Raw genomic sequence first — 26,303 nt, 5'->3', positions numbered from 1 at the left:
CTTGCTTGGAAAAAGAGAATATTTGGTGTATACTGTACCTTCATTGTTAATAGAAGGTTTTTGCTTTCTCAAAATAGTGACAGGACAATGAGCAGTGTTAAAAAGCACAAATTTGCTAATAGTGATTGTAATAGAAGAGTTGTCAACTCGGTTTTTAAAAATTTACAGGTAATAGGGGCACCTGGGTGGCTCAGTCATTAGGCTTCTGCCTTCAGCTCAAGTCATGATCTAAGGGACTTAGGATCAAGCCCCATGTCGGGCTCCCTGCTGAGAGGGAGACACAGTGAGAGAGGGAACACTCTCTCCCTCTCCCACTCCCCCTGCTTGTGTTCCCTCTCTCACTGTCTCTCTCTCTGTCAAATAAGTAAATAAAATCTAAAAAAGAAAATTGCAGATAATAGGAGCTAATCGTAAGAAAAAAGAAAGGAAAAAGGTGTAATCTTGGAGGGTATTTTTTTCTCTTGGAACAGAAGGATCACTACCTTAAGAGAGTTGGTGATTTCCTTTTTTTTTTTTTTTAAGATTTTATTTATTTGAAAAAGAGAGAGAGAGCACAAGTGGGAGAAGGGCAAAGGGAGAGGGAGAAGCAGACTTCCTGCTGAGCAGGGAATCTGACTTGGGGCTTGAACCCAGGACCCTCAGGTCATGACCCAAGACAAAGGCAGATACCCAACTGACTGAGCCACCCCGGAGCCCTGAGAATTGGTGATATTCTATTACTCTTTTCTGTGTTTATTAACTCGAATTTTCCACTAAAGAACATGGTCATTCATCAAGTATCGAGTTACTTTGGTATACAGTTCATGGAAGAAAGACGGATGACTGTTTAATTTTTTTCCCCTTTACCAGTTTTAAGAATGAGTTGGTGTCCTGGTAACTTGGATATTTGATTTTTTTTTCTTTTTGTTTTTAAATTTTGTCATGAACTTTTAGTCTTAAACATTTCTGGAATGTTTCAATTAATTGCTGTCTTTAGTCTTTATAATGCTCAAAAACTCCCATTTTTGGTTGGTAAGAGTCCCTTCAAGCTGATTCCATGTTTTTTTGATAGTACTCTAGAAACATTCATAGTTTCTTTGCTTTTTGGTGGGCAAGCTATTTCAGGCTCATTTGTCAATTTTCCACCCCAGAACTGGAATCTCTGAAAGAAGTCCTAATTTTTTTTTCTTTTCTTTTTTTTTTTTTTTTTAAAGATTTTATTTATTTATTTGAGAGAGAGAGACAGTGAGAGGGGGAATACAAGCAGGGGGAGTAGGCGAGGGAGAAGCAGGCTTCCCGCGGAGCAGGGAGCATGATGTGGGGCTCTATCCCAGGACCCTGGGATCGTTACCTGTAGCCAAGGGCAGATGCTTAATGACTGTGCCCAAGGAGCCCTAATTCTTTTCAGGGTGAAATGGTAGAGAACTAAATCTGGTATTACTGAACTTAATTAGTGTTTGTCGATGTTGAAGTTGGAAAATTTTATCTCCTGAATTAATTTTCACATTATTAAATGTAAATGAATGTGACCATATTTTGATATGTTCATTTACTATTTGTGTATATGTTTCTGTGAATTGCTTTTTGATGTTCTTTCCCATTTTTTTTCAAAAATTGGAATATAATTCACATGCCATAAAATTCTGATTTTTGTTTTATTTTGTTTTTTTGAGTTGTTATTTTCTCTCATCAATATGTAGGGGGTCTTTGTATATTAATGAAATTAACCTTTTGCATGTTACATGTTACAAATACTGTTTCCTGTGGCTTTTTTTGAATTAGTATATATTTCTTTGCTATTCATGTATCTTCAATTATGTTGAATTGATCAGCTTTTATTTTTATGGCCTGTGAATTTAATGTTTTAGAAAGTCCTTTTCTATTTAAAAAAAAATATTTCTTTGTATGATTTTATGATTTCAGTCTTTTACCTTTAAATATTTGATTCATGTAAAACCACTTTTGTGACTGCTTGGGTGGCGCAATCAATTAAGCATCCGACTCGTCTCAGGTCATGATCTTGGGGTCCTGAGATAGTACCCTGCATCTTGCTCTGTGCTTCTGCTGAGATTCCCCCCTCCACCCCTCCCACTCATGTTCTTTCTGTCTCTCTCTCTCTCTCTCAGATAAATAAATAAATAAATAAATCTTCTGAAAGACACTCCCTGTCAAAGGAGTGATGTATTGGGAATCAACTTAAAAAAAAAAATACCAACAAATGGCTAGTTATTTGTCTTAACACCATTAAATTCACCATTGTTTCCAAATATTTTGAAATGGTACCCTTATATGTTCAATCATCAAGTACTGAAGTCTGAGAGAAACAGCATAGTCTATCAGATGGTGGTGGTTAGGCACGCAGGATGTCTAACTAGGTTATCTGGCTTCACCTCCTGACTCCTTTAATGTCTGTATTTTTAGGCAGGTTATTTAATCTCCTTATGCCTCAGTTTCCTCCAGTAAAATGATGTAAGAATAGTATTTACCTTATAGAGTAGTTTATGATGATAAATTACTGAAGACACATAGTTAACTTAATGAATGTTTAGTAAATATTAGCTATTATTATTTCTGTGCTATTCTGTTAGTTTTGAATACTATTATACTATAGAATGTTTTAATACTAGATGGCGATGATCTTCCTTATTTACCTGCCTTTTATAATTTCCCTGGATATTCTGTTTTGTTAGATAAGTTTTATTATTTACTCAAATAGAAAAGCTCATTGTTATTTTGTTAGGAAATCATATTGAAATATATATGTTAATTAAGGAGAAAATTGACACCTTTGTAATATTGAATTTTTCCATCCAGAAATAGGGTGTGTCAGAAAGGCTTCAACTCATGAATAAAACCTAGGTGTAATTTCCTTTAGAATCCCTTGGTTGCTTAGTATATGAAGGTATTTTTGTTTAATGTTTTAACTATTACATATTTATTATTGAGATACATGGAAGAACAAATTTAGACATAGTCTGACACAATAGATAGAATTTGAGTAAAATACCATGTTACAATAGATTGGAGATGATATTAAATCCGGTATTGTTCCTTTTCCAGTGTGTCTGTTCCTTTTTACTTTACTCGGGTGGGTTTTGCTTGCCACACAGATGAAAAATGGGCAACAGTTTATTACTCTTACCATATAGTTAGTAGTTAAATGTTCTTGAGAAGTTACCAGCTAGACCTCTTGGTTTTTCCTCTTGGCTTTTTTATAAGTGATTTACCTTCTGGAATAATCAGCCAGAGGTTCCCTCATAAAAGCACCTCTTTCAGGACACTTGAGCATTTTAGATGACCTTAGGATATAGTTTCAGGACACCTTGACTAGCCGGTAAGTGTGAGACAGCCGGAATTTCCACAGAAGTGCAGTGAAATGAACTACCTAGAGCCAAACAAACTCTTAGGTTAACATTTGTGATGCAGTTTGACTTGACTTTTGGCAAGGTTTTGAAAAGTACATGAAGTCAGTAGTAATCAACCTATGACTAGGAAGAACCTGGTAAGCTAACTAGATAAGCGTCTTCCTGCATTCTCTTTAAATTTGTTAAGAGTGTGATGGGGCCTGAGATTCAGCATTTTTAGTAAGCATCCTGAGTGGTTCTGCAGACCTGTGGATCACAGTTTGCAAAAAACTGCATTAACCTTTTCTTAGTAGTGTATTTGTTGGACGTAGGCTTGCAGTTGTTTTCAGTTTCTTTCTTGACTTTATCCCATTGCTCGCTTTATTTGTATTTCTGTATGAATCCCAGTAAAAGACAAATTCCTTTACCTCCCACCCAAACCATGCTGGAAACGTGCCTGGGAGATTAATCAGTAGTATTTGTTCTACTTTATGAAGTAATTAAACCCCAGATATTTCCATGAATGTAGTAGTAACAGTAAGTGGGACTTAAATTTCAATTCTCTCTTCTGATATTAAGTAAATTAAGACTTTGAATCTTAGAGAGTCATCTGTTTTCTCTTAACTGGACAGTAGGTCACCTTGTCCCTCCATGTCTTGAACACCTGAGATGTCAGATGAACATGAAACATTTTGGAGAGTAGTACTGATTCTGTGACATTCCTTCACTTAGAGCAGGGTTTCTCAGATAGGAGTTGTTGACTTACTACTTTCAGAATTCCTGCCTTATTTCTGTACTAAGTGTACTCTTACATACTTGGTTTTTTATTTGAACCAGCTCACTTCTTTTTTTAACTTTAATTTAGTTTGAAGCAAAAGCTTAATATCCCTAATACACATGGGAAGCAAATATTATTTGACATTGGTGGGTAAGAATAAAATAAATACAATGAGAATAACTGTTATTAGGTTTTAGAAATTGAAGGAAGAAAACTGCAGTGAAATATAATTGATAGTAAATGTATTGATTTGCAAAATACATAAGCAATATCTGCAGAGAAAGTCTTTCTTTAATTAGAATGGTTCTTTTTGTGCCTAGTCAGATATTTAGCTCACTGTCGCTTAATTGAAGGTAAAGATAAGGTTTTTACACCAACATTTTCTTTTTTAATCAGTCCAACTTGTGCGTGGTTGTACGTCATCAGTTAGCCGAATGATGACATCAGATTTTAGTAGAGATTTCTGGATACTTTGAACAGTGTCAAAGGAATGCAGAAAAGCTTCATCACCTACCCCTCTTCCCTCCAGCCTGATGTTTATACTGACCTTCACCTCAGCAAAAAGCATAAGAAACTGGATGAGATTAAAATAACTCCTTTTTGGGGCACCTGGGTGGCTCAGCGGGTTAAGTCTCTGTTTTCGGCTCAGGTAATGATCTCAGGGTCCTGGGACTGAGTCCCGCATGGGACTCTACTTAGTAGGGAGCCTTCTTCCCCCTCTCTCTCTGCCTGCCTCTCTGCCTACTTGTGATTTCTCTCTCTCTCTGTCAAATAAGTAAAATCTTGAAAGAACTCCTTTTTCTCTGTGTATCCTGGGGCTTTTCCTTGAGTGTGCAAAGTGGGTTGCAGTGGCTACGAGCCCAGGAATCCCCTAACACGAAACAGGACTCTGTGTGCAGCTGCTGGTACTGGTGCTCTGTGCCGCTGGTCAGGATGTTCCCGGCACTGCGGCAGGGTGCACACGTCTTCTCGGTATCCTGAGCAGGAAGCCTGTGCAAATTTTCTTCCGCCAGTTGTTAAAAATCACATCATGGGCCACCACAGTTTTTTTTTTTGTGACTTAGGGAAATAGTGCTTTAGACTATAGTTTCTTCAGATGTTTCTTGAACAATGATGTCACCCGGGTGTGTCTATTTTTCCCTAAATAGTCCTGGTATGGACTTAGTAGCTTTTAAAAAAGTGGTCTTCAGAGTGTGTAGTAGTTGTAGTATAATACTGGGAACCTTGTTACTACCAAGTTTTGTATTTGCTAATGTCTATTTGATATACTTTAGTCTGTGTGAAACAGTGCTTTTTGGACTATAGTATAATTAATAATTGAAAGACTGATCTCTTAAGATACAGCTAGAATAACTAATTGTCTTCATTTTGGAAGTTTAGCTTGTGAGATTTCTAAGTAGCTAAAGAATGGATTGATCAGTAGGTTGAATTGGCAAAGAACCAAAGGCAAGCCGCAGATTTCTCCTGCAGGTGTTTTTCCAAATATGAGTTTGGAAGTCAGGGCAGTGGCTGCTTTTGTGGCTTGGCACCGGGAGTGGGAGCAGCAGCCACAGCTGTTGCTGGGGCTTCTGCTGGAGTCTGAAGGATATCCCCCTATGCTGTTTCTTTTGTCTTGCCTGTTTGGCTTAATTTCCCAAGTGGACATGATGGTCTGAGTATCCTCTGGCTTGCCACCTGGAGGCTGTGTAACTCTGCAGAGGTTCCATTAGTGTCAAAAGAAAGTAATATGTTCACTTGATTATTTGAGTCACTTGGCATCACCCCTACCCTCCACATCCCATATCTTTAAATCTTCTCTCCAGATCCATCCCAAGGCACCTAAATCATTTAGTAAACTGACTTCCTGCCAAATGTACTTATTTTTGATTTAGTTACATTCAGTTAGTCACAGTGTGCACTGGGGGACACAGAGGTAGAGAGAAGGAAGGCAGGCCTTCTGCTTCTCCAGGTACATTTAAGGATATTCATCTAAAAGTGGCATTACTGTTTCACTGTACTGAGTTTCCTGGATACTAAGTGGGTCTACTTGATGTTGAATCTGTCCCTGAGTTGAAAGATTTTATAAAAGGCTTGCATATGGCTTTTTGTAATGTAACTTTTTTTGATCTTTCATATGATAAATAAATATTGAGAATTTTGATTCTTTACAGCTAGTCAGTGCATTTTTTATTGAGCCTCCATTGGAAGCTTCTGCAGATATAGTTGCTGGGTAGCACCTATTCTTGCCAGCCTTAGAGATCTTACAACAAGTACAGCTATACCTTAACCTTATTGTGCTCGTGAGCTTATAGCGATCACTTTATCACTCCCATTCTAATTGTTCATGGCATCATAGCTTATATACGTTACACAATCAATGAAAATTCTCTTTATTACCTTTGGAAAATTTTAAAGAAATTTTCCATTAGAACATGATAGTAATGGTTTATAAACTTTATGTAAACCTTTTACAGTTAAAACTTATAGATTACTATATCTACCATATACCTTATTTTAAAAATTATTAAATGCAAGAGTGTGCAAAATGGACTTACCTCCTTACCTGTGCACACCTGAAGTCTTATTCTTACAATTGCAGTCAGCAGCTTGTTCTTTGATTTTGGGAGGATATGAATAGAATTTATACTGTTTGGAAGGTCTTGTTTAAAAGAAGAAGCACTTAAAAAAAAAAAAAAGGAACACAGTAACAGAAGAACGTCTGTAACCACCCCCCCCCAATTAAAAAAACACTCAGATACTAAACAGTAGCATATTTCAAAAGTTCATGTAAGGCTTCTTTACAGGTTTGCTCAACCTTTACTCTAGATCTTCTGGGTAGCTTTTTGAAGGAAATTTGACAATCAACAGTCATAGAATTTTTCACTTTAAAATAGGATCTCCAGGGCGCCTGGGTGGCTCAGTGGGTTAAGCCTCTGCCTTCGGCTCAGGTCATGATCTCAGGGTCCTGGGATCGAGGCCCGCATCGGGCTCTCTGCTCAGCAGGGAGTCTGCTTCTCACTCTCTCTGCCTGCCTCTCTGCCTACTTGTGATCTCTCTCTCTCTCTATTTCAAATAAATAAATAAAATCTTAAAAAAAAATAAAATAAAATAGGATCTCCATGTTCAGACTGAATTTTGACTGTATGTTAAATCTCTAATTTGTAGACATGGAAGCTTTTTCTCATGTGAATCTGTAATCGTATTCTGTTTAAGATGTACCTCCTGGGCAAGAGAAGACAGGAGAGACATCAGCTACTTAGTAAACAGAAAATAGTAGCTAACATTTTAACATTTAGCTAACATTTAATGCCGGCACTATTCTAAGTTCTTTTTACTTCTACCCATCTGTTTAACTTTTCTAACAAGATGCAGGTATATTCTTTATAATCTTACTTTATAGATGAGAAAACTGAGGCACATAGGTTAGATAGTTTACCCAAGGTCGCATAGGTAATAGATGATAGATGGCACAGCTGGGATTCAGATCTCAGCATTTTTACTTTACAGTCTATGATGCTGAATTGTCATTTAAAGTAGAGTTATGAAATTACTTAAATTTTGGTTTCAGTCATTGTAAATGTGACATTCTTTCATTGGGTAGGAATTTAGTCTCTCATTTTTTCTAGGATCTCCACTGAAGTAATGAAGTGTGGTCCATCACTGAACTTTTTCTGTTTCTACTCTACCTTTAGAATTTCTGTAACAGTTCTATGTGGAGGAGCAAAGAATACCTTGTAAAAAAGTGTTACATGGATTTTAGTTATTTAATTAATTGCTTTACAACCCACTGGAGGCTTCAAGGTTGGCAAGAGAGATATGCATTTTCCTTTGTGGAATTCTCTCTGTTTGGGAACTGAAATGTCCTATAATGAACTGCATTAATTTACTTCTACCCTGAACATTCTCTTTTCGCCTAGCATGTTTCGCCAAGGGATGCATGACTTGAAAGTCTGGCCTAATGTAGAAGCAGATGGGTCAGAACCCACAAAAACTCCTGGCAGAACAAGCAGTACTCTTTCTGAAGATCAGATGAGTCGCCTTGCCAAGGTAAAAAAGAAACTATTGAAACAGGTGGAAAGCTCTGAGTGATGCCTGCTGTAATAGAAATTGACATTATGAATTGTCAGACCATTCTTTTGACTTAAATTTTTATTTTTTTCTAAGATTTTATTTCTCCATGAGAGAGAGAGAGAGAGAGAGAGTGACCATGAGGGGGGAGAAGGTCAGAGGGAGAAGCAGACTCCTCATGGAGCTGGGGGCCTGATGCGGGTCTCGATCCTGGAGCTCTGGGATCATGACCTGAGCTGAAGGCTTAACCATCTGAGCCACCCATCCTAAATTTAATTTTTTAATAATAATTTAATTGGAATGATAATTCACATACCGTAAAATTCACTCTTGGAAAGTGTACGGTTCGGTGGTTTTTTAGTAAATTCACGAAATGTTGAATTGTGTAGTCATGCCGCTATTGAATTTTAGAACATTTTCATAAAAAATGTCACCGTACACTCTACCTATTAGTGGTCAGTCCCCTTTCCCTCTGCTCTCCGGCCCCTGGCTTGGCAACTATTAATCTACTTTCTGTCTCTGTGGATGTTCCTATTCTGGACATTTCATACAGATGGAATTATACAATATGTGGCCTTTTGTGTTTATAATTCTGCCAGATTTGAGAACATAGAGTTTTTGGTGATACTTTCAAGATGACTGCCTCCTTTTTTTGGTGACTTAGTCTTAAAGATGCAAGTGTTACATGCTAGACATTCTTATGTTGCTTGGAAGTAGCAATATATCACCAGCTTATGTTATTCTTCAATCTCAATTGTTCTCATACTTCCCTCACTTTTTTTTTTTTTTTTAAGCAGAATGAATTGTTACCTTTTTATTTAAAAATTGTTTTATTGTAGTGTTTTCATTTAGGAGAAAAGAAAAACTAGATTCAATTCTGTGCTTAAATCACAACACTATAACTTATTTTGTGAATATTTGTTCACAAAACACTATGTCAGATACTGTGTAAAGATCCTTTTATGATTCTTTTAAGAGACTCTTTTAATTCTTGATGTAAATTTCCTTTGCAGTCTTATTTGTATGGATGACTCTTTAATGCCTGGAGAAAGTTTTTTTTTTTTTTTTTTAAAGATTTTATTTATTAATTTGACAGAGAGAAATTACAAGTAGTTGGAGAGGCAGGCAGAGAGAGAGAGATAGGGAAGCAGGCTCCCTGCTGAGCAAAGAGCCCGACGCGGGACTCGATCCCAGGACCCTGAGATCATGACCTGAGCCGAAGGCAGCGGCTTAACCCACTGAGCCACCCAGGCGCCCCTGGAGAAAGTTTTGATGCTAAGTATTTTATAGCTTGTTGCCTCAACCTACATATAGGAGAAATTTAATTATAAAGAATAATTACTTGCATTAGCTTGGCTTTTTTTTTCAACACAAATTTTTTATTGTCAAGTTCATTCTCCGTCTTTTATGGAAAAATGATGCCATAGTTTCCTCATAAGCTTTCTAAACAAATTACTGTTGTCAACTTCCCCTTCATAATTACATAAATAAAATCTATTTTCAGTATAGTTACTCCTGAGATTTTGTTTACGTTCTTACATGGGATATAGGAAAGTTCTCAAGCTTTTCATGTGTTCATCAAGGTTCATTAGTGCACATTTGGTCATTAGTCATTAGTGCACATTTGCAGCTCTAGGAATGATGTCTCTGCATATGCAGAGCTAAATGAGGTATCAGGAAGAAGCTTTCTTAACATATTTGTCAATTGGTAGGAATCGTCTGCAGTCTCAGTTCTTTATATTAAAGAATATGGCAAGTTGGGTCCTAATTTTTTAAGAGATACTAACATATATATGTTGTCTGTATTTCTCAGAGTATGTTAACAGTTTTCAAATAAGTCTTTATTCATTGGTTTATAAACCTTTGAAATGGGAATAAAAATTAGTGAGAATGAGCATCTTAACAGCTTTTTTGAGGCTATGTGCCTCATTCTTTTCTGTATAGCAGTTGGTCATGCTGTGTGAGGTTTCAAAACCTGTTCTATCCCTGCTGCTGTAGAGGAAGAATGTTTTAAAAAATGATATTGGAAGTTTGGGTACTTGGAAGCACTTTTCAGTGGGAAGAGCACTGTAGTATGAGTCAGAGACTTGGCCATCTTGTTGAATCGCAGAAAATAATTTCTGAGCCTGTAGAGTCAGAAGTTTAGAATGGATGGTTTCTGGGTCCTGTGTAGCTATTCATATTCAGTTATTTTCAAAGTACTGAAATGGTGGGCAGCAGGGTGGCTCAGTTGGTTAGGCATCTGCCTCTCGATTTCTGGTCAGGTCTTGATCTTGGGGTCCTGGGATGGAGCCCTGTGTTGGGCTTTGCACTGACTGGGGAGTCTGCTTGAGGCTTCTTTCTCTCCCTCTGTCCTCCCCCTGCTCATGTGCACACCTTTTCTCTTTTTTCTCTCTCAAATAAATAAGTCTTGAGGCGCCTGGGTGGCTCAGTGGGTTAAAGCCTCTGCCTTCGGCTCAGGTCATAATTCCGGAGTCCTGGGATCGAGCCCCATGTCGGGCTCTCTGCTCCGCAGGGAGCCTGCTTCCTCCTCTCTCTCTGCCTGCCTCTCTGCCTACTTGTGATCTCTGTCTGTCAAATAAATGAATAAAATCTTTAAAAAAAATAAATCTTAAAGAAAAGAAAGGTACTGGAATAGCAGTTTTATATATCTACCAGGATTTTATAGTAATCATCTTAGTAGAGAATAAACATGTAATTATATATTTGCAGTTGTGAATGTGCTGTATTCACGTCATTCCTTTTTTTCCTGCAATCTGTATGCTTAGAGTAAAGCATTACTCAGGACCTACCTAGTGTGAATGATGTGGCTCTGCTCTTAAATCTGATTTTGTTGTTGTTGTTTGATTAGTACCTGCTTTTTTAGTTTAGGTTTTCAGACTAGCTTCCTGAGTCTGTTTCCCTTGCCTTATACCAGAGAAAGTATACTTTGATACTTGTTATGTCTGAACTTAAAATTATACTCCATATTTGCTTTGTTCCTAGATTGTGCCATAGTAGCTCTCTTTTCCTCTCATTTTCCTTCCGCTCTCATTTTTCTGGTTCCACATTAAAAAGTTTGTTCAGTTAGATTGTGATTCTTTTCCTCAAAACACTTTGAAATTGTCTCTGGTACAATACATTTTTAAAAAACCAGGAAAGAATGTGTGTCCTTTTGTTTCCATTTTTATACAAAAGAAACAGATTTTTTTTTCTCTCTATTTTATTTATTTATTTTTTAAAATATTATTTATTTATTTATTTGTCAGAGAGAGCGCGCGCGAGCGCACAGGCAGACAGAGTGGCAGGCAGAGGCAGAGGGAGAAGCAGGCTCCCTGCTGAGCAAGGAGCCCGATGGGGGACTCGATCCCAGGATGCTGGGATCATGACCTGAGCCAAAGGCTACTGCTTAACCAACTGAGCCATCCAGGCGTCCCTATTTATTTATTTTTAAAAAGATTTTATTTATTTATTTGACAGTGACACAGTGAGAGAGGGAACACAAGCAGTGGGAGTGTAAGAGGGAAAAGCAGGCTTCCCGCTGAGAAGGGAGCCTGATGCAGGACTCTGGGATCATGGGATCATGACCTGAGCCAAAGGCAGACGCTTAAAGACCAAGCCACCCAGATGCACCAAGGAACAGATTTTAGATTAACAATATTCTTATTTCTAACACTACCATTTTAAGGAAATAAATGAGAAGGGGCTGATGTGGTTAGAACTGAATAGTTTATTTCTTGTACTTTGATTTTCCAGCCAGTGAATTTACTATGATTGTTTCTAATTGTTGAGAAGGCAGTTGGACTCAGAGTGGAAAGGTATACATAAATCTTAATAATAGCAAAGCGTAGTTACCATGCATTGTACCCATGAGCCAAAATAAATAGCATAGTGACAATTTTCAAACTGCTGTGTAAGAAAGTTTATTCAGTTACAGAAGTGCTTTAGTCTTGGCTGCCTGGGGATAATGGGACAAGAGGACTGTGAAATGAAGATGAACTATTTAAATGGCTTGTGGAAAGATGGCGTTAGATAATTATTAAGCAAAGAACTTCAAACTCAAGCTGGACTAACTGTTCTTACTCTGACTTATTGCTTGTTCAGCTATGAAGCTTGAATTACAACTGCAGTATGAATAACTGAAGTTTAAAAGCCTGATTTCTACGTTGAATATTTTTAAAAGTCAAATCCTTTCAGCAGGATTTTAGTGGAATTAACCTCTGTGATGATTTTACATTATACCTAGTTTTCATTTGAGTAAAGGAATGTGAGAAAAGGAAACAAAATGGGGCAGTCTTCAGTTTGGTTCTCATTTTTTCTAGGTTAGATTTCTTAGACTAGTAGGGGATAGGAAGAAATGAGTGCATTAAAATAGACTCACCCCCCCACCCAGTTCTTCCTCATTATCTTTTTTTTAACCCAGCTCTAAATTTTCCTAATTAATATTTACAAGTATAGTATCTTTCTGTTTGAATTGATTTGTGACAATAATCAAAGGCCAGTCCTCTGGAGCATTTACTCTCCTTTCATTGTCCATGACCCAGCCTTTTAATGATTGTGGGCCTTACTTGAGCAAATTTGCCCATTGTTCCCATCTGTTCCGTTTTTCAGCTTGTCATATTGTAAGAGTTTTATGACTAGGATGCATATCCACCTGGGGTTTTGGATGTGACTACCAAGCTTCAGTGTTTGATTTATATTTGAATCCATGTCTTTAGACATGAAAGGTTAGTGCAAAAGCATGCTTCTCCACTGTCTCCTTTTCATTTTAGCAGCTCTGCCTGATGCCTTTGGAATGTGCTTTAGTTTCTGTCAATTTGATTAAGAGGAGGCAAAGAGAAAATAACGACTAGATGAAAAATGCTTTGTGGTCTGTGTGACACAGATAGGTTGGGGCAAGTTGAGTATGTAGGTGAGCACTGCGATAGTGAAGTTGTGGTAAGATGAGGTGAAGTTTCAGGCTGACCCTCATATTGTCTGCATGGGATCAATCTGGGTCTCTGGGTCCAGGGTCCAGACTTAAGGTTTATAGCAATAGAAACTGGGTGTTTTTAGTTCATTGAGGAATAATTAGTGTCTTGAGAATAGGCTTATGCCAATCGATTTGAAGGGTTATTTATAATTTAGAGCTGTACTGACCAAAATAATAGCCATAATTCGCATGTGGCAATTTAAGTTAATTAGAATTAAATAAGGTTAAAAATTCAGTTGCTTTGTTACTGTAATCACATTTCAAATGCTCCTTTGCCACATGTGGCCAGCAGCTATTGGTCAGTACAGATATAGAGTATTTCCATTATTGCCAAATGGTCTGTTGGACAGCACTGGTCTAGAATGCCAATTTACTAATTAGTAATGGGTTAGTAACCATATTATTATCTTTCTGGTAACTATATTACTTGTGTCTGCTACCCAGGATGTGTTTTTTTAAGGCACCTTGAAAATTAAATTGGTCTTCAGGAGATTGTTATTTCTTAGTGAGCCATGAAGGAGCTAGCCTAAAGGAACTAGAAACTGCCGTGAGTAATTTCAGTTTGGGGGAATCTTAAAAGGACCTTCTCTCTTGAATCTTTTTAGTTACAGGATTACTTGAATATGCTGTCTACACTCTATCTATGGAATGAATAAACACTGACATACTATCATGGTTACAAAATGATCCTTTAAAATTGAGATTAAGGTAATAGGAAATTTTCTCATGACATAACTTTGTGAAGTGGGATTGAGGCTATTTATAGTACTCTTTGACCTGCTGAAACATTTGTCCTTGAAAGAAAATATTTTACATTGAATGGATTACATTGAACGGGTACTAGTCTAGAGACATTAATTAGAGGGGGTTTTTATGTTAAATATGTGCAAAAGTCCTCTTTTTAATGTTTTCATAAAAATTTATTTAATATAAAGGACTTTATTCTAAGATTGTGTTCTTTTGGTGTTTTTGAGTATTAAAATGTCTCGTTTGATAGTAGCACTTAAAAAAATGACTTTACTTGGCAAAATAAAATTCGGGAACATTCATAAGTAAAAATTTTAGTTGACATGCAATATTATATTGGTTTCAGGTGTGCAACATAGTGATTTGACATTTATATGCTTTATGAAATGCTCACCGTGATAAGTGTAGTCACCCAACACTGTTTTTTATCCCTCTTTGTCTCCACCACCATCACCTGCTCTATTGAAGGCATACTTCTGTAAGTTGGAGACAAAAAAAAAGGTATTACTAAGTCGATGCTGTTGTTACTATTAGTGCCATTATGAGTAATAATAATACTAATAATGATAATCATCTTGCATGTATAAAGTGTTTTAATACCTATAAAGCCTTTTAGTGTAGATTGAGGACTAAAATGGAGCAGTGATTAAAATCATGACTTTGAATATGGATTTCCATTTAGATTTCAGTTGTCTCTTGTTGTGATCTTAGATTAGCTACTTAACTTTTTCTAAGCCATGAAATTTTCATCTGTACAATAGTAAGAATAGCTAACATCTACTTTTTTGAGTTATTGTGAAGACTAAATATAAATGAGATAAACTATTTAAAGGATTTGATATTGCTCGACATCACTGAGCACTAACAAATGTTAGCTGTTGTTATTACTTATGTGCTTTCATTTGATTTTATGAGTATAATGATTGGACTTGTAACATACATTGCTTTTAAACTCCTGAGAAAATGGAAGCTTAGAGAAGCTAAATGATTCATTTAGGGTATCATGCTTGGTAAGTTGAACCAGGACCTAAATTCAGGTCTTTAAATTCTTCATGTAAATGTTTTTCTGAAGATAAGTATCTGACTTTTTTTTTTTTTTTAAGATTTAAGGCTTGTGAAGGATTTGTTTGTATGGGGAATATGTTTTCTTATCAGGGAGATAAGAATTGAAAGTAGGGGAAAAGGCAGAGGGAGCTTGAAACCACACGTATATACCTGAGGTCCACATGTAGGGCATAATAAATAAATGGTGCCTGGGAACTTAGTAAATAAGGATTTGCCCATGGCCAGTTAGTACCTTTGCAAACATGTGCTATGAATGAAGTTAGAAACAAATTTATTTTGGAACTCGAAAGAGTAAGTGAGGGGAGGAGCAGAGGGAGGGTGGTAAGCAGACTTCACTGAGTACAGAGCCCCATGTAGAGCTTAATCCTGTGTCCCCAAGATGGTGACCTGAGCCAAAATCAAGAGTCTGATTCTTAACTGACTGAGCCACCCGGGCACCCCGAGTTATAAACAATACTTGTGGCTTTAGTTGTCACCAATGCATAGGTTAAAAGCAATAAATAACAGTCACTCTTAAGATTTCTTTCACCCACAGACGTCAAATGACTAGGGTTTAGGAGGAAAAGAAATGTAACAGTGAAAGAGGGTATGTGTTATTCAAAGAAACAATATGGTAGGAACTTCATGGTACAACTGGATGTAAGAATCCTTTGCTAAAGATAAAAGAGGAAAACAGATGCTGATAAAATTGTGGAAATATTTTAGAGCTGTGGAAGGGAAGGTGTTGGTAGTTTCTTTGTGTGATCACAAAAAATGATGCAGCTAGAAAATTAGTGGCAATGAAGTCTCATTTGTTCAGCCCAGGCTTTTGTCAAATTGCTTGATCACAGGGTAATTTTTTAGAAGGTTAAGGAAACAAAGTATGGCTACTTTAGCACTAAATTATAGCCAGTATGAAGGAACCAGTTGGTGAAAGGGGGAAAATAGGAACTTCGGGAAAAAAAACTAAGGATATCACATTATACATCAAGATTGCAGTTATAGCCAAGGAATGGAATAATGGATTGAATTTGGGGTTAGTCTTGGACTCTGAGAAAACAGTTTCAACAAGAGTGGAGAAAGGCAAGCCACTCAGGTGCCCCAGAATATTTATATTTTAAGTATAAATTTTATTTTATTTTGGAAGCATTAAAATCATATGGAAGAAGGGGGTCTATGTGAGATAACCCAATTGAATTTGTTCTATCTTCCTCATCAGAGTGTTCTTCAGCCCAAGGGAGTTAACTAAATAAGTTAAGCGGTAGTTGAACCTCAAGACTGGTGAGAAGAGATAGTGAGAACGTACACACAGACTGTAGCTTCATTCAGTTTTTCCAGTCCTTGCAAGTTAAATGCCTGGGTTTTAAAATTATGTGTACTGTTAAGTTTTTACATTTTTAAAAAGATTTTATTTGTTTATTTGACAGAGAGCGAGAGAGGGAACACAAGCAGGTGGAGTGGGAGAGGGAAAAGCAGCCTTTCCACTGACCAGGGAAAACTTGGCGCTCCAAGTTTTAAATTTTTTTATAAATTCAACCCATAAAATAATGTAATAGACATCTATGTATTCATTGTTAAGATTGAACATTTAACATTTTGCCTTGTTTCACATTATTTTAGAAAAGATTTAAGGGGCACCTGGATGGCTCAGTTGGTTAAGTGTCTGCCTTCAGCTCAGGTCATGATCCCAGGGTCCTGGAGTCGAGCCCTGCGTTAGGGGCAGGGTCCCTGCTCAGTGCAGAGTCTGCTTCTCCCTCCACCTCTCCCCACCTAGCTTGTGCTCTCTCTCAAATAAACAAATAAAATCTTAAAAAATTAAAAAAAAATTATAGGTATTTGTTAAAACTTCCCTCATTTTTTTTTTGTTTTGTAATTTACATTTTAAACTTAATGTTTTTCTTGAGATTTATCCATGTCAGTATATGCAGTGCTTTGCTTGAGTGCTTTCATTTAAACTACTGTATAGTATTCCATTGGATAAGTAGATTAGTTTATTTGTTCTCCCAGCAATTTCAGTTTTTTGTATTACTTACAGGGCTGAAGTGAATGCTATTTCATATTCCACCTTATGCCCACAAGTGATTTCTTTAGGGTAGAAATTTAGGAGTGAAATTGCAAAGATGACCATCTATACATTTTCTTTTCCAAATTTCAGGTAGCTTTTGTTACTATTGTGTCTTCTAAAGACTGTATTTTTAGATTGGGAAAGAGGGAATAGTAGGAATTTTGGAATAATACTGATTTCTTTTCATTAATCTGATATTGAGCAACACTTCTGAACTCATTGTTTCTAATAGTTTATCTAATGGTTCAAATAATACTGATTTCTTTTCATTAATCTTATATTGAGCAACATTTCTGAACTCATCATTTTTAATAGTTTGTCTAATGGTTCTTTTGACTTTTCTATGTGATAATGACCTATAAATAATGTTTATTTCTTTCATTTGTGTTTTTCTTCTGTGACTGGTATATGAAACTCTGATATAGTGTATAACAGAAACAGTAGTGGAGGCATTCTTGTTTTGTTCCTGACTTTAATGAAAGTGCTTCTTACATTTAACCATGTGATAAGATGTTGGCTATTACTTCTTTATACACACACACACACACACACACACACACAGATATATACTATACACATATGTGTATATATATGTATGTGTATACATATATATACATATACATATATATGTATAATCATGTATAATATGTATAATTTTGGGATCCTTTTACCATATTTTGTTTCCAAAACAGTTAATGTAGTAGGCCTGAGGCTGCCATCTTTAGGAGGTCCTGCTTGCAGGGTTGGCTCTCAGCTGTTTGAGAACTTAGCTTTTGAAACATTCCCTAACTGGTATAGATGTTTGACTGTGCGTAGGCTGTCTGTACATTGTGATTGATGGTAAATACCTGCTTTCTTCCTGGGAACCTAGAACTTAGGTAGTTGAAGGCAGAGAACGCTTGTGTTACCAACCCCTGATAAAAATCTCTAATTTCAGTCTCAAATGGACTTTCTTAGGCTGCATTTTGCTTTATAGAGAAAGAAGCTTATTCAAGTATGTTACTTTTTGGGCAAGGAGGGGAAGTTATAGAAAGCCTGCATATAGATTTTCCCCAGACCCTGCCTTGTCTTCTTTTTTCTTACTCAGCCATGTAGCCATTCTTACTGTATTGATGTGATGAATCTTAACTGTGATTACAGCTGCCGCTGAGTCTTGTGAGTTTGCTGATTTTGGGAACCCTTGATACACTTAATAATGTAAAGGATTACACTAATAGGTATTCTGTGTTAAACTGTTCTTATGTTCTTGGAATCATGATATGTTTTGTTTAAATATTTAACTTATTTATTTGAGAGAGTGCCTGTGAGCAGGGGTAGGAGTAGAGGGAGAGATGCGAGTGGAGCCTGATGCAGGGCTTGGTCTCACAACTTTGAGACCTTGACCCAAGCCAAAATCAAGAGTCAGATTCTCAGTTGGCTGAATCACTTAGGCGCCCCGCCCCGATGTGTTCTGTAAGTACGTATGTATATTAAAGATTTTATTTTACTTTTTTGTCAGAGAGAGAGCACACAAGCAGGGGGAGTGGCAGGCAGAGGGAGAAGCAGGCTCCCTACAGAGCAAGGAGCCCAGTGTGGGACTTGATCCCAGGACCCTGGGATCATGACCTGAGCTGAAGGCAGACGCTTAACTGACTGAGCCACCCAGGCATCCCGATATATATTTTTTTAATTGCTTGATTCAGTTTGCTAATTTTCTGCTGAAATTTTTGCATATATATTTATAAGTAAGAATTACCTATCGCTTTCCTTTCTTTGACTTTCTTTCTCTAATTTTAATAATTACGGTCATATTGATCTCAGCGGCTTTGTTGATCCAGATTGTAAAATCATTTGTTCCAGTTCTTTGTTATGACTATTGACTCTAGCTTTTCATTGGATTGTAATTGTAGATAGGAAACTTACCTTTTGTGAGGCTTGCCTTTCTAAGTTGTTATACCTATTTTACTGTTACTCATGTTTTAGCTGTTTGTTGAATGAGGATTTTCACTTTATCTTAGTCTTTCACATTATTGAAATTGGAACTCAAACCCAGTGTTACTTGCTTATCTGCTCTTGATGTTAGCTATAGAGAACATATATTGGAAAACTAAGATTGGCAAGTGTTTTGGTTTTTAGAAATATGATTAAAGAAATGAGTTTTGTTATACGCTGGACATCATTTCTGGTTATAAATTCTAGGACCCGTTATCAAACTGGTGACTTAAATGTGAACTTTGCATAATGGTATTTTCTGCTTAGGTTTTAGACATCTGAGAAACATGAAATTATCCAAAGAGGTGTTTTGAAAAATGAAGGCATTATCTTTTATTTTATACTTTTAAAATTAATAGAACTATCAAAACTGGTGGAAGATTTAAATAGTAATGAGATATATTATAACTGGGTAGAAAGACTGGCCATCAAAACTCCAGATTATAGCTGTCACAGTGGCTCATTGCATAACCAGCTATTTCTGTATTTGTGGATATTTTTCATTGGTAAAGTGATTAGTTGGACTCTGTTATAGGAATCATAAAAATGAAATTATTGTTACTATTATTATTATCATCACAATGAAAAACAAATAATAATGAGTATAGTAGAAGTGATGTCATGCTCTCAAAAAATGAGACACCCACTTACATTTTTTGTTTGCCGTAATAATGCATTTTAGTGACAAGAAACCAGGAACAACAACAACAAAAAAAAAAACTCCTGTTTTTTAAATATCTACATTTTGGGGAAGGAAAACAGTGGTCAAAAGTGTTAATGGAGAGATTTGTTACTTTAAAAATGAAAGAACAGAATCCTGCTATAAAATTTGAGTTAGGCAGAAGCATCTCACTTTGGTTTATTCCTTCCTCAGATCTTTTGTAAATGACAGTAATAAATAGAATTATGATGACAGCTGCTGAAATTATTCAAGGCTATGAAACTTGTTCAGTGGCACCACTGACATCATCAAAAATTCCTCTTAGCTATAGGTTTTTATATAAATAATAGGTGTAACTTTTATAAACATAGCTTATTTGATTTGATTCTCTCTTGCAATTCTTTTTTGTCATAAAAGAAGGATTTGGGAATCTCTTATACATTTATTCCTAATGATACATGGTAGAATCTTCTTTATCAATCACTTTGGTTTGCTTACTGTTGTCTAATACTGTCAAAGCTTTTAGATTTGTCTTGAAAGCATTGGTAGCAAATAGACTAAATTAGTTTTTGTCAGTGTTAAGATTGAGCCCTAAAAGAATATTGATTGATGTTCTATAAATCTGTTGTCTGTCTTTACAGCTATAGTTTCTGCCAGAAAAATAGGAAGTAACATGCTTTTAAGACTAGATTAATCTCTGAGAAGTTTAACTGAATGAAACTTTTATGATACAAAAGCCACTCTTCCTGAGTAAGATTTACATGTAAAGTTTCAAAGTAAAATTGAAGATTTGTAGCTAAGACTTCATTAATCAGGAGGATAGACACTCCTGTGCTTCCTAAGAATTAAATACATATGCGTATGTAACAAATACTCTAACACACACACACACACACAGCTCCTTTTTTATTCTTAGTAGTTTAAGTGAATTCTTAAATACAACTATATTTGGTCTTGAATTATAAATTACTGTATAGCTTGTATTTAATTTGATACAAATAGGACTCATTGTCTTACATTTATTGAAGAATTATACATTTTAACAATAGAAATTTATGAGCCATAGTGCATCATGTGAATGCATTAGCTGACCTATAATGCTATTCTGTTCAATGAATATTTATTAATTTTGCTCAATTCCAGTCTAGGCTCAGGGAAGTGTTATATTTGAAAGAGTTATGTTTTGGCCTTTAACTTGAGGGAATTTAGAGGAAGAAGATAATGAAATAGTTGAATTAAACAGCACTTACATAGTCATGCTGGAGAAAAATAGTCTTGTGTGTGGTAGTAGCAAGTACTTTTATTGGTCAATATTCTCACATATGTTTCAAGAGAGAAATTTTGGACTTTCACATAGACTTTGTGAATCTGAAAGTTCTCTTTCTGGTGACAGGTGGACTTGGTTTTTTTCATTTAATATTCCAGCAGCTGGAAAAAAAAAATACAACTTTGCCATTTTTTCCCCCCTTAGTTTCCCTAAGAGAGTATATATATATCTGGCCCAAGTATCATGTATTCTATAGCTACTTTTTTGGAAGGAAAATCCACTTATCATGTAACTCTCCTCTTAAGGTTTCTTGACATGAGTAAGGTTTGATATATAAAGCCTATAAATCCCTCTATATAAGAGTTTTTAGTAACCACATATTAAAAAATGGTAGTTTTAGGGCGCCTGGGCGGCTCAGTGGGCTGCCTTCGGCTCAGGTTATGATCTCAGAGTCCTGAGATCGAGTCCCACATCGGGCTCCCTGCTCAGCGGGGAGCCTGCTTCCCTCTCTCTCTCTCTCTCTGCCTGCCTCTCCATCTACTTGTGATTTCTCTCTGTCAAATAAATAAATAAAATCTTAAAAAAAAATGGTAGTTTTAAATTTATACAGTTTTTTAGTTGGCCCTAGTTGAAAGGCTTTTGGAAGAAACAATTTGAGAGAGAAAATTATATTGATGCCTGGTTTCCATTTTAGTAGCTCAAATTAATCAGATAGGTATTTTTTGAGTTTTTATTATGAGGTGAAATAACTTCATATAGCATCTTTTTTTTCCTAATTTTTATTTTTATTAACATATAATGTATTAGCCCCAGGGGTACAGGACTGTGAATCATCAGGCTTACACATTTCATAGCACTCAACAGCACATACCCTCCCCAATGTCCATAACCCCGAAACCCTCTCCCTCCCCCCTCCCCCCGGCAACCCTCAATTTGTTTTGTGAGATTACGAGTCTCTTATGGTTTTTCTCCCTCTTGATCCCATCTTGTTTCATTTTTTTTTCCTTCCCTACTCCCAATGACCCCCCTCCCTGCTTCTCAAATTCCTTATATCAGAGAGATCATATGATAATTTTCTTTCTCTGATTGGCTTATTTTGCTCAGCGTAATACCCTCTAGTTCCATCCATGTTGTTGCAAATGGCAAGATTTCATTTCATTTGATGGCTGCATAGTATTCCATTGTATATATATATACCACATCTTCTTTATCCATTCATCTGTTGATGGACATCTTGGTTCCTTCCATAGTTTGGCTATTGTGGACATTGTTGCTATAAACATTTGGGTGCATGCATCCCCTTTGGATCCCTGCATTTGTATCTTTAGGGTAAATATCCAGTAGTGCGATTGCTGGGTCCTAGGGTAGCTCTATTTTCAACTTTTTGAGGAACTTCATGCTGTTTTCCAGAGTGGCTGCACCAGCTTGCATTCCCACCAATAGTGTAGGAGGGTTCCCCTTTCTCCGCATCCTCACCAGCATATGTCATTTCCTGACTTGTTAATTTTAGCCATTCTGATTGGTGTGAGGTGGTATCTCATTGTGGTTTTGATTTGTATTTCCCTGATGCCGAATGATGTGGAGCACTTTTTCATGTGTCTTGGCCATTTAGATGTCTTCTTTGCAGAAATGTCTGTTCATGTCCTCTGCCCGGTTTTTGATTGGATTATTTCTACTTTGGGTGTTGAGTTTGATAAGTTCTTTATAGATTCGGGATACTAGCCCTTTATCTGATGCATCATTTGCAAATACCTTCTCCCATTCTGTCAGTTGTCTCTTGTTTTTGTTGGCTCTTTCCTTTGCTGTGCAAAAGCTTTTTATCTTGATGAAGTCCCAATAGTTCATTTTGCCCTTGCTTGCCTTACCTTTGGCGATGTTTTTAGGAAGAAATTGCTGTGGCTGAGGTCGAAGATGTTGCTGCCTGTGTTCTTCTCCAGGATTTTGATGGATTCCTTTCTCACATTGAGGTCTTTCATCCATTTTGAGTCTATTTTTGTGTGCAGTGTAAGGAAATGGTCCAGTTTCATTTTTCTGCATGTGCCTGTCCAGTTTTCCCAACACCATTGGTTGAAGAGACTGTCTTTTTTCCATTGGATATTCTTTCCTGCTTTGTCAACCATAGAGTTGAGGGTCTAATTCTGGGCTCTCTGTTCTGTTCCACTGATGTATGTGTCTGGTTTTTGTGCCAGTACCATACTGTCTTGATGAAGACAGCTTTGTAATAGAGCCTGAAGTCTGGAATTGCGATGCCACCAACTTTGGCTTTCTTTTCTTTTCTTTTCTTTTCTTTCTTTCTTTCTTTTTTTTTTTTTTTTTTAGAGATTTTATTTATTTATTTGACAGACAGAGATCACAAGTAGGCAGAGAGGCAGGCAGAGAGAAAGGAGGAAGCACGCTCTCTGCTGAGCAGAGAGCCCAATGCGGGGCTCAATCCCAGGACCCTGGGATCATGACCTGAGCTGAAGGCAGAGGCTTTAACCCACTGAGCCACCCAGGTGCCCCCAACATTGGCTTTCTTTTTCAAGATTCCTCTGGCTATTCAAGGTCTTTTCTGGTTTAGTATAAATTTTAGGATTATTTGTTCCATTTCTTTGAAAAAAAAATTGATCTGATTTTGATAGGGATTGCATTAAACATGTATATTGCTTTAGGTAGCATAGACATTTTCACAATATTTGTTCTTCCAATCCATGAGCATGGAACAGTTTTCCATTTCTTTGTGTCCTCCTCAGTTTCTTCCATGAGTATTTTATAGCTTTCTGAGTACAGATACTTTGCCTCTTTAGTTAGGTTTATTCCTAGGTATCCTATAGTTTTGGGTGTAATTATAAATGGGATACTTAATTTCTCTTTCTTATCTCTTGTTATTAGTGTATAGAAATGCAACTGATTTCTGTGCATTGATTTTATATCCTGACACTTTACTGAATTCCTGTACAAGTTCTAGCAGATTTGGAGTGGAGTCTTTTGGGTTTTCCACATAAATTATTATATCGTCTACAAAGAGTGATAGTTTGACTTCTGTGCCCGTTTGGATGCCTTTAATTTCTTTTTGCTGTCTGATTGCTGAGGCTAGGACTTCTAGTACTGTATTGAATAGCAGTGGTGATAATGACATCCCTGCCATGTTCCTTACCTTAGTGGAAAAGCTCTCAGTTTTTCTCCGTTGAGAATGATATTTGTGGTGGGTTTTTCATAGATGGCTTTGATGATATTGAGGTATGTACCCTTTATCCCTACACTTTGAAGAGTTTTGATCAGGAAAGGATGCTGTACTTTGTCAAATGCTTTTTCAGCATCTGTTGAGAGTATCATATGGTTCTTGTTCTTTCTTTTATTGAAGTATTGTATCACATTGATTTATTTGTGGATGTCAAATCAATCTTGCAGCTCTGGAATAATCCCTTTGGTCATGGTGAATAATCCTTTTAATGAACTGTTGAATCCTATTGGCTAGTATTTTGGTGAGAATTTTCGCATCTGTGTTCATTAGGGATATTGGTCTGTAATTCTCTTTTTTGATGGTGTCTTTTTCTGGTTTTGGGATCAGGGTCATGTTGGCCTTATAAAATGAGTTTGGAAGTGTTCCTTCTATTTCTATTTTTGGAACAGTTTCAGGAGAATGGGAATTAATTCTTCTTTAAATGCTTAGTAGAATTCCCCTGGAAAGCTGTCTGGCCTTGGGCTCTTGATTGTTGGGAGATTTTTGATGACTGCTTCAATCTCCTTACTGGTTATGGGTCTGTTCAGGATTTCTATTTCTTCCTAGTTTAGTTTTGGTAGTTTTTAGTCTCTAGGAATGCATCTGTTTCTTCCAGATTGTCAAATTTGCTGGCATGTAGTTGCTCATAATATGTTCTTATAATTGTTTGTATTTTGTGTTGGTTGTGATCTCTCCTCTTTCATTCATGGATTTATTTATATGGGTCCTTTCCATTTTATTTTTGATAAGTCTGGCCAGGGGTTTATCGATCTTATTAATTCTTTCAAAAGAACCATCTCCTACTTTTGTTGATTTGTTCTACTGTTTTTTTTGTTTCTATTTCATTGATTTCTGCTCTGCTATTTCTTATTTCTCTTCTCCTGCTGGGTTTAGGCTTTCTTTGCTGTTCTTTCTCCAGCTCCTTTAGGTATAGGGTTAGGTTCTGTGCTTGAGACCTTTCTTATTTCTTGAGAAAGGCTTGTATTGCTATATACTTTCCTCTCAGGACTGCATTTGCTGTGCCACAAAGATTTTGAACCATTGTGTTTTCATTATCATTTGTTCACATGATTTTTTTCAATTCTTCTTTAATTTCCTGGTTGACCCATTCATTCTTTAATAGGACGCTCTTTAGCCTCCATGTATTTGGGTTCTTTCCAACTTTCCTCTTGTGATTGAGTTCTAGCTTCAGAGCATTGTGGTCTGAAAATATGCAGGTAATGATCCCAATCTTTTGATACTGCTTGAGACCTGATTTGTGACCCAGGATGTGATCTCTCCTGTAGAATGTTCCATGTGCACTAGAGAATGTGTATTCTGTTGCTTTGGGATGGATGTTTCTGAATGTTCCATGTGCACTAGAGAATGTGTATTCTGTTGCTTTGGGATGGATGTTCTGAATATTTCTTTGATGTCTGTTTAGTCCAGTGTGTCATTTAAGGTCTTTATTTCCTTGTTATCTTTTGCTTGGATTTTCTGTGCATTTCAGTAAGGGGGGGTGTTAAAGTCTCCTACTATTATTGTATTATTGACTATGTGTTTCTTTGATTTTGTTATTAATTGGTTTATATAGTTGCCTGCTCCCATGTTGCATAGATATTTAAAACTGTTAGATCTTCTTGTTGGACCGACCCTTTAAGTATGATATAGTGTCCTTCCTTATCTCTTATTATAGTCTTTGGCTTAAAATCTAATTTATCTGATATGAGGATTGTCACCCCAGCTTTCTTTTGATGTCCATTAGCATGGTAAATTGTTTTCCACTCTCTCACTTCAAATCTGGAGGTGTCTTTGGGACTAAAATGAGTTCCTTGTAGATAGCATATTGATGGATTTTGTTTTTTTATCCATTCTGATACCCTTTGTCTTCTGATTGGGGCATTTAGCCCATTTTTCATTCAGGGTAACTATCGAAAGATATGAATTTAATGCCATTATATTGCCTGTAAGGTGACTGTTACTTTACATTGTCTCTGTTTCTTTCTGGTCTACTAGTTTTAGATGCTCTCTTTGCTTAGAGGACCCCTTTCAATATTTCTTGTAGGGCTAGCTCGAGGTTTACAACCTCTTTTAGTTTTTTTTTTTTTTTAAAGATTTTATTTATTTATTTGACAGAGAGAAATCACAAGTAGGCAGAGAGGCAGGCAGAGAGAGAGAGAGGAGGAAGCAGGCTCCCTGCCGAGCAGAGAGCCCGATGCGGGACTCGATCCCAGGACCCTGAGATCATGACCTGAGCCGAAGGCAGCG

At 36.6% G+C, this 26,303-nt stretch overlaps 1 protein-coding gene across 2 annotated transcripts in view; it reads left to right on the top strand.

Annotated features, from left to right (window-relative positions):
* The window catches only part of PIK3C3 (phosphatidylinositol 3-kinase catalytic subunit type 3), a 141,760-nt gene that overhangs the window by 5,246 nt on the left and 110,211 nt on the right, over positions 1–26,303 (top strand). For both annotated transcript variants that reach the window (XM_082698240.1, XM_082698239.1), the window contains exon 4: positions 7,998–8,127. In XM_082698240.1, coding sequence (XP_082554366.1) covers positions 7,998–8,127 — 130 coding nt within the window. The remainder of the gene's footprint in view (positions 1–7,997; positions 8,128–26,303) is intronic.

The sequence above is a fragment of the Mustela nivalis genome (assembly GCF_964662115.1).
Source record: "Mustela nivalis genome assembly, chromosome: 14".
In the NCBI taxonomy this organism is placed as follows: Eukaryota; Metazoa; Chordata; class Mammalia; order Carnivora; family Mustelidae; genus Mustela; species Mustela nivalis.
Note: the sequence above shows the minus strand (reverse complement) of the source record. Positions and strands in the feature narration are given on the sequence as shown.